Source organism: Rosa chinensis, chromosome 5 (genome assembly GCF_002994745.2).
Source record: "Rosa chinensis cultivar Old Blush chromosome 5, RchiOBHm-V2, whole genome shotgun sequence".
Taxonomy (NCBI): domain Eukaryota; kingdom Viridiplantae; phylum Streptophyta; class Magnoliopsida; order Rosales; family Rosaceae; genus Rosa; species Rosa chinensis.
The window spans coordinates 42376070-42390001 of NC_037092.1; the positions used below are offsets into that span (position 1 = coordinate 42376070).

The 13932-nt window shown below is 36.1% G+C and overlaps 1 protein-coding gene and 1 long non-coding RNA gene across 7 annotated transcripts; both read right to left on the reverse strand.

The window, feature by feature from the left end:
• Positions 1-1952: 1952 nt before the first annotated feature.
• Positions 1953-5965, reverse strand: LOC112201949 (N-carbamoylputrescine amidase). Its single transcript, XM_024342873.2, has 9 exons — positions 5790-5965; positions 5098-5146; positions 3937-4028; positions 3601-3752; positions 3477-3514; positions 3338-3371; positions 3009-3175; positions 2484-2580; positions 1953-2367 (listed from the first exon to the last, which is right to left on the reverse strand). Exons 1-9 carry the CDS (start codon positions 5879-5881, stop codon positions 2195-2197), a joined length of 894 nt encoding a protein of 297 aa, XP_024198641.1. The 5' UTR covers positions 5882-5965; the 3' UTR covers positions 1953-2194.
• Positions 5966-7065: 1100 nt separating this feature from the next.
• LOC112201952 lies at positions 7066-10890 on the reverse strand. 6 transcript variants are annotated; one of them, XR_005799901.1, is made up of 5 exons: positions 10776-10812; positions 10186-10269; positions 9830-9948; positions 7857-7895; positions 7066-7491 (listed from the first exon to the last, which is right to left on the reverse strand). It is a non-coding gene; the product is annotated as an uncharacterized LOC112201952 (long non-coding RNA). The 6 variants fall into 6 exon arrangements; XR_005799902.1 differs by lacking the exon at positions 10776-10812 and adding an exon at positions 10688-10703 and having other exon boundaries at positions 10186-10264; XR_002937014.2 differs by lacking the exon at positions 10186-10269 and having other exon boundaries at positions 10776-10890.
• Between the last annotated feature and the right edge of the window lie 3042 nt (positions 10891-13932).

Here is a 13932-nt window from a genome sequence, read left to right on the forward strand (position 1 = left end):
AGCAATCTCAACCATTTATTTCTTCTATTATCCAAACACCATATAGCACACTACATGCAAGCAATGCTACAGAGAAGGTAATCTTGTTATATGACCAAAAAGACAAAAGTTGCAAACACATCCACTTTCTTTTCAACGCCACTTCAGAAATAAAGTCTTCAAAAATTGTCCAACCATAGTCACAAAAAGTTTAAACAAAAGTGGGTGTTTTGAGCAAAATAGAGATGCCAAATTGCAAAGACAAACTCTGTGACAGAAACAGGCAACCACATTGTACTCGAATTTACTGTTTTATACAATTTATCCAGCATTTCCATAATAGCTTTATATTTTTTTACTGAAGCAACCTGTCTTTTTAAGTGTGACAAAATACAGCATGAGAAATCCATTCATACCATACTAAGGTTTAGCAGAAAGCTTCAACACCAATGGTAACTAATATCAACACAGGAAAATAGAAGGAAATGTCATAGTAAGTGCCAAGAGCCCTCAATCTAGGGGAATCCATGTTTTGCACATTAGAACCAATCAAAATAAGCCAACTGTGGCAGTGGCATAGCCATACATATGGCATCTCACAGCATCAAGGTGAAGATAATATCACAAACAATTAGAAAGTATGCACAATACAAAACCAAACATATGATTGAGATGGCTCAAACTGAGGACATCAGTAGGGTGTGACCAATCAAAAATGCAGTCACTGCATGAGAAAGAAAAGGTAGCAAATACATATCTAAACAAGGCTTGAGGAGAGCATTTAATCAAGAACGTGATACCATGGTCACACAATCAGATCATGACAGTGACACCAAACAGGAAATCCTTCATATATCCAATGAATTCATCACAAATTTCAGATTTTCTACTGTCTAACAGCCTATTAAGTCAGCTTCTTGATTTATATGCTTCAATATATGTTTGTGAACCAGAATATGGGCAATATTTGGGGAAACTCACAGATATATCTGGATATATCCCCAGTTAGTTTCAGCAATTTGATACTGCTTAAATTGAGACAGCCCACAAATCTCAAAGGAAAATATAAAATTCTTTAGTACAAATTCACTAAAGTTGAAGTGATAGAAGTGCAGGTCCCAGACCCTATGTGGTCCAGAAAAAGATTCTTAAGAACAGAGCTAGATTACATGTGATGGCAAAGGGAAAAAAGAGTACTGATTAGACACTTCTAGAGATGCTTTTCTAAATTGTGAATGGAACTTATGTGGACAGAAAGAAAAACTCTTTCCACCAGACACGCATATGAAAAAAGATTGTCCGAAGTCTTCGGAAGATAAAGACTTTATTTATCACCTTAGAAAAAACTTGACTTTGGGCAACGCATTAATCTGGACGAAATGAGTCCACGTCTGGGGCTCTAGTGCTTCAGAAGACCTCGTCCATCCATACTGAGTATCATCACAGTTACTCAGCTATGTGACAAGAAGAGTATTAAAGTTCTTTTCAACTGATTTAAACTCGGTACAAAACAGAGAAACTATCAGATTCATGAACAAAAGATATATGTAATTAGCCATGAAGCCATTAACAAAGGTTTATCTGCTAGTGGGATCATCTTTCAATTTACCACTGCTCCATGGACAATATATTAAATGCTCTCCACACATTAATTGCAGTTACAGGCTACTAGTATTGCTTCTACCATACACCAGTACTTGGAATATTCCATGGTTTCTTCACCATTAGATCTGTTTTATCAACTGAACCGGCAGAAAAAGACATAAAATATTCCATACACTGGTGTACAGTACAATTTCCGGGCAACCAGTAATGAATAATGATGTGTATGCACACAGACATATTGAAAATAAGTTGAACAACCAGTTAGATGCTCAAATTCAACCCAAAAGGGTAAAAAAAAAAAAAATTAAAAAATGCTCACACTCAGTACGGCCAGTACCAGTCACCAACCAAAAATGAAATTCAAGATACGTTAAGCATATGAGATCATGATTTCCCAATTACTGCACTTTTCTTCCTCTAGAATAAACCCAAATCTTATTCATGATTGGCATAGTTTAGGTTGACCGTCAGAGCAAATATTTCAACTGAGGATCCTCTCAGTAATCACTGCTGTACTTCCTAAACTTAGTGCATGAGGTGATGTGTTTTGAGTACTTCCATTATAAAATCTATAACATGCATGGTAATACAAGGTACATGAGAAGTATCACTATGGGGTGTTCTTGCCATCTAACGAAAGTAGCACCTTGTATAACTCTGGACGTCGATCACGGAATACTCCCCAGCTATGCCTCTTGCATTTGATCTTATCCAAATCAAATTCTGCCACTAGTACCGCTTCATCTTTATCATTAGCAGCTGTAACAATTTCTCCAGTAGGTCCTGGACATCAAAATGCGAGTTAAAAGATTTCTTTAAATGAACATCCATCCTCAAATGATCAATTATATAAAGGTTAGTTCTAACTCTCAAGCTGCCAGTAAAGCAGTGTAACATACCTGCTATGAAAGAGTTACCATAAAATGTGATCTCACTCTTTCCATGCTCAGTCTCAATTATCTCCTTTCCTATGCGGTTTGATGTTACTACAGGCACCTGAATTCATCAAATCTAGATTAATGTAGGATTTAAAATTAAACAACTATCACTTTGTTCCAATATGTTTGGTTTTTGGTCTATCACAATCCCAGAGTAGACAGCAAAGATAAGCTTTTTCCTTTACGACATAATGTTTAAAATATTCTGATAGAAGCTCTCAATTTCTTTGGCGTCTGTCTTTTTTACCCGAGAAGTGAAATTTTGAATTGCGTAGATAAACAAAACGAAGACTAATGCAGTTAACATACTTTAAGACATAAGGCACATGAATTGTTGAGAACAAACAAACTACAGATCTTCAGACAACTAAACTAAATTCCAAGTCACAAGCAAATTAGCCAAACTACTAGTCTAATTTGGAAAGATCATGCTCCCCAATATCCATCCCAGCTGTAGTTGATGGCATTAAAATCTAAGAAAATTACCAAATTCGCCCCAGCATGCCCTTGCATTACTCGCCTCCAGTGATCCCTAGAATCAAGTCCTCCATCTTGAGGTTCAGAACCAATAGCAGTAGGATAAAACAAAATCTCTGCACCTTGAAGAACCAAAGCTCGGGCTGCCTCAGGAAACCATTGATCCCAGCAAATTGCTGAAATTAAATGATGTATTAGCCAAATAAATTGCCCACCTTGCCTTCCCAGGAAAATAACATGATAAGATATGTTCAACAAATCGAATAGGTATACCAATTTATTTGGTAAAATGCTACACCCAAATTCACCAAAACTTAAAAAGTACTTAGTTTTCTCACCAACTCCTATTTTTGCGAACTTGGTCTGGAAAACCTGCTTCCCAACAATAGTATAACTACCAATTATTATCAAAAATAAAAGAAATCAAAGCTACCAAAACAGCATGAAAAATAGATAGTAATTATAGTTTGCACCAACCTTGAATCCAGTGTCACCTGGATTGAAGTAGAACTTTCCTGGTAGCCTATAGCAGAAACTGAGTGGTTACTACAAAAGTAATAGATGAGATCAAAGATAAGGAGTACTTATGGAATTTTAATACCTGGTCCATCTGGGATGTGGGACTTTCTATAAAGCCCAAGATCGGCACCGTCTGCATCAATAATGGCAATTGAATTGTAGTGGGCATTGTTCGCCTCTTCAAAAAAGCTAACTGGTATTACCACACCCAACTCTTTTGCAAGTTTCTGCATCCTACAGATATTGCAGATAAAAATGTGTAATCAGTTTTACTGCACAATTAATCTGCCCAAGCTACTATTTGTTTTTCTTTCTTTTTCAAAGATTCCTTGGATATGTTAATAATGTGATGCTATCCAGGATGATGGCATACAGGAACATAATGCCTAAATTGAAAAGCAATTTCCCGTGCTTTCACCTAAGAATAGTTGGATGGTTGCTGTAAGGCTTTGCTCGCTGAATGAAGTCCTCCCTTTGTGCTTGACAGAAGTAATATCCTTCAAAAAGCTCCTATAAACATCCATCAGAACATAAACATGTTAACTATTAAGATGTGAACTCAAACACAGTTGTCATGGAAAAATTTCTGCAAAAAGCATACTTATCGGGTTGAAGTCCTCCCTAAATTACCACAATTACTATTTTTTTTTTTCATACTCAGAAATCCCCCAAACCCACTTCGCAGACAGAGTCTGGAAACGGGGACCTCTGCCGCACCATACAATCTTTACAGTCTGGTAGAAGGGGTTTGAAAGACCACATGGGAGCACACCATGGACTGACCAATTTTACTAACCCCTCATTGGTACAATTACTAATTCATAGAGGCCTTTTAAGCTTTTAGTAAACAAAAGCACATAAAACATAATATATAATAGTTGCAAGCAGTATCTTCAACAAAATTGAGAAATTCATATCAATGAACAGATAACGCCTTGTCCTTCTCTGAGGCTACTAGTGTTTGGTGGATTAGGCAATTACTGGGTATCAAAAACGAAGCAAAACCATCAGCATATGAGTTTGGGAGCTACCTAACATAACGCCTTGTCCTTCTCTAAAGCTATCATGGTAGGGAAATTATCGTAGCTCATCTAAGAATCCCAAGCATGTAGCCGCAAACCCATGAGATGAGGAATACATGATACTACAATCTGATAAATGATAATTACAACGTACTACTGTCACACATATTACATGTAAAATTTACTTCCACTACAATACATCCTATACAGTACATATATACACATTATGCAATAGGTATGATGTCTTTCACTTTGACTAACTATTGTATCATCCACAAATTTGATACTAAATCAACTATAGACAATCATTTGACTACTCATTAGAAGGTGTAAAGTTCATTGAAAGGATCATAAAGTAAATTAGTTTCTTGGTAATCTCCTTGAGGCTTAGTTTGCATAAAGAATTTTATTATGAAATATGAAACGGAGAAACAGAAATCATAATAGGTTTGAGGATGGAGCGGGTATAAGCAGTTGCAGTTGTATCGGAAAGGAAACGAAAATAAACAAATCATACGCCAAGAAAGCTTGTTCTTTCCAAGTTTGTAGGGTCATACCTGTATAAGAATGATGTTTGCACCCTTTGAATGAGCAGCTCTAACCAACCTGAATAAAAAAGGACAATGAATTCAACTGCAGAAAATAATTGGTTTGCAAAAGGTGAAGGGTAAAAGAAGTGTAAGTATCACTTTTGGCCCTTTGACCGGAAAAAAGGATGCAAATCACGCAACAAAAGGATCTCATACAAGCAACCAGAAGCTCAAGCATAAATGTACTTCATAAGATACCGGAAATCAAAAGTTAATAGCATCCAACCACCAAAAAATTCAATTTGAAAATGGTACGAAAGTGCGGCAGTGAATAAATTGGATAGGTGAAACCGTAGTGCTTACAAAGGAGAAGTAGACTTCTTTTCCTTTTTCGTCGAAAAAGGGTGAACTATATTGAATCTCAAAGATGAGAAATCTTTTGATCAATGAAATTCATAACTAAAACTACATTGACAGTACTAGGGCACAGTGTAAAGCTCGATTTGTATGCATAGTTAAGACATCAAAAGCAACAATGAGTGAGATACAGAAACGTGATTTCCAATCCTTCCTGATACAAATTCGATTGAAACATACAATTTCACAATCACTTATAGTCAACAATTACCAATCCTGGATAGCAATTTCATTCAAGGAAAACAAGCCGATAAATTTGTGATGGTAATAATATGGAGTGAATGAAAAGGAAAGAGAGAGACCTTTCGGCGGTGGCGACGTTGGTGGCGACGTCGTCGGTGCAAGCGAACTGCAAAGCGGAGACCACCACCTCCCTCTTACCCTTGTTTTCCATTTTCGCCAGAGAGCAAGTGGAGTAGCTAACTCCTCTCTATAAAGGTTTCGTTAGCGGACTCCTCTCTTTCGCACCCACCTTTATATTCTTCTTTCTTTTTTTGGTTACAACCTTTATATTCTTCTTTCATTTTCTAAATCACCATTTAATTTGAAAAAAAAAATGCCGTTAAATTGTATTTTTGTATTTAGTGGACATGTGAATGACTAAATATTTTCTGATAAATTATGTTTTTAAATGGATGATCTTCAAATGTGAATGAGATATCACTGATTTTGATTACGAAATGTGAAGTGAAGATTCGTTAATCACAACTGAAATGTAATGAAGAGTTACAGACTTTAGAGTCGTTGTTTTATTGGTTTGGTAATCATCTTCAAACAAACTATGAGCTAGAGGGAGAGCCGGACATATGAGATTCATGTCCAATTTTTATTGGTAATTTGATGAAACTTTGAATGAATAGCCAAGATGGAAAGCATCTAAAAATATAATGCCAGATTGATAATACAAAGGCCAAACCAAAAACGGCCAATTGATAGCACAAGGAGCTTCTGAAGTTGGGCACTATCCGACCTTGTTAGACATGTTTTGCTGAACTAGGTAAATTGCCAGTTAGAGATCCTCTAGTCATTGTTTATCTGCTCTATCATTGTCCTCTTGATAACTCTCAAGACGAAATTATGTTTGTGATGAATCTTTGCCAGTAGCCCCACATCGAAAAATAAGTAGAGAGAGATATGCCAATTTGATTTCTGATAGAAGGTGTTTTTACATTCACCCCAATATTTCGTTTTCCTTGCTCAAGAAGCTTGGAGCTCAAATTCCCCCTCTTCAGCCTCCCTAATAGCTAGAACAAAGAAACATAAATGCACCAGACCCCAAATCATGGCCATTTTGGAGGGTTTCAGGCAGCATCACCACAATGTGGTCGTCAAATGCCATATGCAATTAAACGTCGTGAACAAACATATAAGTTGAACTCACAATATCAAGCCTGAGAAGATCTAGCAAAAACACCAACATGAGAGGTCTTTCAGTCAGTTTCATCAACCCATTTTATCAAGAGCACTAGAGTGCTCTTCACGAGGGCATGAAACTCGGATTAACTGGGCTCTTAAGCCAGATATGCACTCTCACCTGCTCAGAGAATTAGTACTCATTTGCTGCCTACTATTAAACAATAACAATAAAAATCTCACTCGAAATTGAATGCTGGAAAGGTATCCTCCATTCATGTATATATTTCTGGGAAAAGAAGAGGTCAAAACGGAAACAGTGCCTCAAAACTCAACAAAGTATACACCAGCCAGAACAGAAACATTGAAAGTTCATAGTTTGCTTTATTTCTATGCTAACTGCGTGATACTAACTGATGTTCAAATGTTCCACATCAAGACACTTTAACCTCAGTCCTGCACTTCTGCCTTCTTTTCACTTCCTTTGATATACCATCCCAGAGCAGCAGCAGCAGTCATAACACCAGCTACAACAGCATAATTCCTGTACTTGTCAGTTGATACTTTGGCAGTTGAGCTCGAATCACTTGGTTTGGCATCAGTTATCGATTCCCCCGGGCCTGCAGTTGCTTTGTCTTCTGGTTTAGGGCCCTGAAAAAATTTAAGTCATTGATTAAAAAAAACTAGTTGAGAAACATATACAAACCAACACCCAGATCTTTTTCTTTCTTTTGAGCTTGATTAACTAAACATGATCAGAAATATAGGATAATAAGTTCTTAGTCATTCAATCAGAGCAACCAATACACTAGCATACGAGGTAGCCCCAAAATTTGAGACCACACATCGACTACAACACTTTAGATTTTATTTCTTTATTTGAACTAGCCTCATTGAACATTCAGCAGAGTCCTGAAATGTGGTTCAATTTTCTGAATGGTAAAATCTGACCACTAAAGACCATATAAGATTGCCTAAAGTATCAAAATATATGAACAGTTACAGAGCGGTCATACCTTTCGTGCAAGCTTCTCAAGCTTCTCTTGCTCAGTTTTCTGCAATATGAGAAACAGTAAACATAGACAGTCAGAAGATATAACATGATTCGATCGGACATATGACAAAGAAGCAGCAGACATCAGAAACACTAAGTTGAGAGAACATATATTCAAAGTTTAACTAAATTTATACTAAAAGAATTGGACATGCTACTGCTCAGACAAACAGAAGATTATCCATCAGCTTCATACTTTAAGGTAAAAGAGAAATTTCAAACCAAGAGTTCTGTGTTCTGTACTGCTTGGATGAAGAAAGGTGAGGGATTTCACACAAACTCATTTAATCACTTTTTACTTACTTTTAGTTCATATATTGTCAAATAGCATTTTACAATGCAAAGGTAAACATAAGAGCAATCTAGATGTCATTTCCTTCAATGTTGACGGGGTCAGCGATTTCTTTTCTAGTTTACAACATTAATAACTATATTTGGAATATAAAGTTTCAGGTTGATTCCCATTTGTCAAGGCATGGACTCCTTCTCCCCTGTATCTACTAATGATGATAAGTGATGTTGGGCTTGGGAAAGGATTAAGAAGGATGTATACAAACAGTCACTTCTTGCAATCACATTATGCCCTAGTTATGTTCCATTGTGTATTTTTACAGGATTATAAAGCAAAATAAAAAATAAAATAGAAAAAGAATAAAAGAGAGAAAGCGTCCATTGTAGGCTCTCTCCAGGCTTAAACAAAGTGTATAGCTAACAATAAGAACCATAGAATTCTCATGGACGGTAAGGATGAAAAGCCATTTAAAGCCAGACATCAGTTCCAAACAGGCATAGAATACAGGACAAGAATAGTTTAATCATCAATGTTTTGTAACCACAGTATGCAGTGAGCTTGTGAATTGTGATTACTAATAATCCTATCTTTAATCATAGGGTTTTTACATAGTAGAAGTCTGCTGAACTCAATAGAACTTATCGCATCTAGAAAAACCACCATAGAAGCCATAAGCCATATAAGTCATGCATTTGATCATGAAAGTGTATATATGCACACATAGATAAAGCACATATCTAGCACATTAGCAGGGTAAAGTTCTAGTATAGAAAGTTCAGCACATAAATAACCACTTTATCAATATAACCACAGACTCAGACAAGAATCCATTAATGATGAATAGGATGGCATCTGGAAAAGTCCCCAGCTTTCATGGACAGAAGACATTCAGTTTCCAATCTAGCACCAGAATATCCCTATATTATCAATATTCATAGTTCTTCAATTTTGATACCTGATCATCCGCCTTATGAAGTCAAACTTTTCAATAATAAAAAAGTTCTCACTCTCTTTTTCTGTTTGCTCAACTAGCTTTGGAAAGATATCCAGTTAGAGACATATCTATTGGCCTGAATAAATAGATATCCAGTTACAACTTACAACATTAGACCAAATCTTTATGCAACATATCCTCCTTGCACCCCACCAAAATCAACTACAACATATACTCCTAATCATTTAATTACAACTGAATCTATTGGCCTGAATAAGAAAAAAAAGGGCAGGGAATAAACATATTCAAGCTGTAAAAGGTTTCATTCAGCTTTTTATTTCATGTTTTCAAGGACAGACCAATATTCTACATAAGTTTTAGGCCTTACATACAAAACTTTTCTTCATCAGACAATGATTTGAGAAAGCTAAATTTCCAAGAATTTGGAAAGGTACTGCAGGAAAAGAATCATAGAACAACAATGACCAATACTCATGTTGGCAAGATCAAAGTAAGGGATGTAGAAGCATGTATTCGTACATAGAGTAAGTTTCAACAGCAGGAAAACTCAAAAGTAAACACAACATCCCAAGCTAACTCCATATTCCTACAACATAATCAAGAAGAAACTATTATAGATGCACAGCAAGTACACAGCCAAACAATTCAAAGGAAACATACAAAGATGTATCTAGACAATCAAAAATACCTTGATGTAACATTTTCTGCAGCTTTTTCCTCTTCACTCAGTATCTTTCCACTGCTTGACATCCTCCGAGAGAAAAACCTTGCAGCCAACCTTGATGCCATTGGAATCAATTATCCTACCTGAAAAGGATATTGTGGATTAGAAAAATTCTAGAGAAAACATATGTATTGTAATTTGTTATATCAATTTGTTAACACTAATACAGCAATAAACCAAGAAAGAGGGAAAAGGAATGTATTCGGAAAGCAATAACAATCAACAATTCAACATAGAACCTCTGATTCAACCCAAACTGTCATATTTTCTTTAACTGGTTGGTTAATCAAAAACAAAGCCCAATGAACTAAAGAACAGACCTTAATTCTATTGATAATAGCTTTTGTTTAATCATATTCTTTATGCAACAATTTAATGCTTTTCTTGAAATGGTTGGCCCTGCGCTGCCAAAACATCAGTGTCATAATGCAGTCCGAGCACGCTCAACCCCCAAACAAAATAATGCAGTGAAAAACAAAACGCCATGGTCTGCTTGATGCATAACTACTGGATTCGAATCTCAAAAATACTCAGAAAACAGGATCAAAGTAGCTTAACAAGTAAAACCCTAACTCATAAAAAGCAAGCTCACGAAGTTTCACTACCTATAAACATATTCACTTCACAGCCTCATCGTTCCAAGAAAATTTACAGACAAATTAAACACAAAAACTAAAATAAAATTGCAGAAGCACAGTCTACCATTAACTAAAATAGCTTCAAGAAAACGCTAAATTGAATGACTGAGCTTCTAATTTCATGCACATCGAAAGCTAATGCCACAAATTCTCGGTGCGTCGCAAGCATCAGTGATGGACTTACTGATATCGATTTGTGAAGCAAAATCGATTACAAGCCCTAAATAGGAAGCAAAAAGCGAGCCGATGAATATCTGAGAAAAATAGCTTACCACAAATGCTTAGGGGGAGAGAGAATCAGAGAAGTTGAGGCGAGAGAGCGAAGAATCGAGAATGTGGTTAATTTGGCCTTGGAAGAGTTTATATAGGAAAGGTTTGGACTGGAGAAGGGGTAACAAGTCCTCCGCTGTATTTTAACCGGAAAAAAAATTACATTTCCCAGAGAGTGCGGTTAAAAATTAGTCCGTCTCCAACAAATGAACAAAATATAAATATAAAGAGCAATTTTAAATACACACTCCTAATCACTTAAAGAAAATACCTGAGATCCCAAAAATTATACCAAAACTCATTATCAAATGATGTGGCACCTGGTATGTCATCAATTTTGGTTCTAAGATGGTGATGATATGGAAATAATACAATTTTATGCTTCTCCTTAAAAAAAATTATAAAAAAAAACACAAGATAAGATTAAACATAGACCATTAATTATCTTCTTCCTTATACATTTGAGCATCCACTCATGCTTCGCTGTACTTGCATCCACTCTTGCTTCACCCTTCCTAACCGGAGCATGAAAAAGTGCTAGAACTTTTGCCTTTGTTGTCAGATGAATTAATGAATTAATTAAAAGCCATCCAAACTTACCAAAGTTCATTTCTCCTTCTTTTACTCCCTCTCTTTTCATGATTTCCTCGAGACATTTGAACTTTAAAAATTTGAATTAAAGAATCAATTAGAGATTGGGCTATATTCAGTGCCAACAATTGGGGATCGTGTTATGTCTGCAGTTAATTATGACTTCTTGGCTATTGGCCTGACCATATTTGTTGATGGAAGATCCTTGTTGCTTTGTCATCTAGAGTCTGGGGGTACCCAAGGAGTGTTGATTAATAGGCCCCAATAGTCTTATTGGAAGAAAAAGGTCCTCCAAAAATATCATGCAAGATAGGTGAATAAGGTGAGTGAAATGAGTGAAACATTGAAAATGGAGAAAAAAGCCTCACCCAACCAACTAGATCTACGTCTGATGGTAGATGATCTCCTCTCGATGAGGATGGCGGCCATATATGGGACTTTGCAATGGTTTTAGGTTTCTTGATTTTTAATTTTTTGATAAAGAAAAAATTAGTAGAGAAAGTCTATGTTAGCAATTTCTTTGATGAGTTGGCACCTGCCACATCATTCAGTATATGAATTTGGTATAAATATTTGGTGTCTCTAGCACTACTCATCACTTAATACACATCCCTATTATTTTATATTTCAAATTAGATTTTGTAGATAGGTTAAATGACCAAAATAGACATCTATACATTAGAAGAAGAAAAAAATAGTCATATTTTCCTTATATTATTCTATTTATGTATAAATAGTTAGATAAACACAACAAATTTCTATACATGGCATCCCAATTTAATACAAGTATAAAGTTAGAAACTATCTAATTTAATTTTTCCTTAAATAAATTGTAATTAGATGAGATTAGAGACCATAATATTTAGAATTTTAAAATCAATATTTTAAAAAAAAAATCGCTTTACTCCCATTTTTTGTTAATTTCCTTTTTTGTTCTAAGAGTTATGATTAATCAATTTATTTCTAATATAAACATCACAGGTGAAAAAACTTTGTAATTGTTAATTTGTTTGGCCCCTCTAATGACAACTATTTAGTTCCGCCACTATGAAGAAACTACTGGTATAGTTTTAGTTGAATGTTTTAACTCATAATTTTATACTTGATTAACATGGTGTTTGGTGGATGAGAGCTCAAACAACACAAAGCCTATTTATATGCATCTATTTAAAGGGAACAATAATAAATCTTTATGGATTTCTCAATAACTAACACAAGTAATCAATATGGTCATTTGCAAAATGTCAATATACTAGAATATACCAATCATATTAAATAGTAACCTTAATATAGTCAAAAAGTAGGATATTTCATGATTTTTGAGATTTAGGGTATTTTAGGTACTTTGGGTTGTGTATTTAGTAAATTATTAGAATGAGAAATTAAATGGGTCGTGTATTAAATATGGAGTGTGTATTAAGTAATTATGGGTGTGTTTTTAAAACTTCTCAAATATAAATGGCTGCAATTAAATTTCTAATTATAAACAAGCAAAAAAGTCGGTATCTGACCTAGCGCTCTGTTAGGATTTTGGGAGGGTGTCTGTTCTCTTTCCTACATCTACCGTCTTTGATGGTTGTATTCCGATTTGCTTGTCTAATCGGCTTTTGTTCTTACTTTCTCTTCATGCTGGGTGTGGTTCACTAGAGCACGTTTGGCCGGGTCAAGTCGTGGGCAGCTTCGATCCCTGGCTTCGGGAGCGGATCATTGGATCGTCTAGATCAGATTAGTTTCTCACTGAGATGGCGCCGCCTTGGCTGGGTGTGGCTTTTCTTCCAACGGCGGGGGTCATTTAGTTGGACGATGACTGTGTGGCTATTAAATTTGGTCTTACTATGAAAGGTATCAGAGCGTTTGGGGGTGGTGGCAGCTCAAATTCTTGGGTTCTGCCGTCCTCTGTTCTCTACTGGCAGCGATGAAACCCAGGTGTGTGGAATTGGAGTTTGCGGAGCGTGTTGACCAAAAGTCAATCCCGAGTGATCTAAGTTTGGTGCTGACCTGGGTGTGTTTCGATCCTGGTGATGGTGCAGTCTCTTCGGTGACGACCCACGGCAGCGGTGGTGGTTTGTTTGGCTGTGATGGAAATCTTGGGTTGCCCTTAGCAATTCCAACCCACTGGGCCTTGCACTAGTTGGAGGGCTTGATGCATGGTTGGACGTGGGTGGGCAGGGTCCTAAGTTTTTTTAAGGCCTGGTCTGTCTTTGGAATGAGGGTTGAGGGTGATTATTCACTTTCTACCCCCTCTATGAATAGGGTCTCTATGACCCATAGTATTGTTTAATTACTGTTTGGGTCGCAAAAACCAGTACCTTAGTTGAATCTTTTTATGTTTGCTTCGAGATTTCTTAGTTTTTGTTAGAATAATAGTGCGTGGACTTCCTAAAAGGTGGGTGTACTAGGGACTTTTGGGATTTTATTCTTCTACAATAGGGTTTTCATGAGGTTCTGAGGAACAATTCTTTCTATCACCCCTATGGGGTTGTTTCGTTTTTATACTGCTTGTTGAACTTAATGAAAGAGCTTACCTATTTCAATCAAAAAAAAAATCTAATTATAATTGATTTTTAA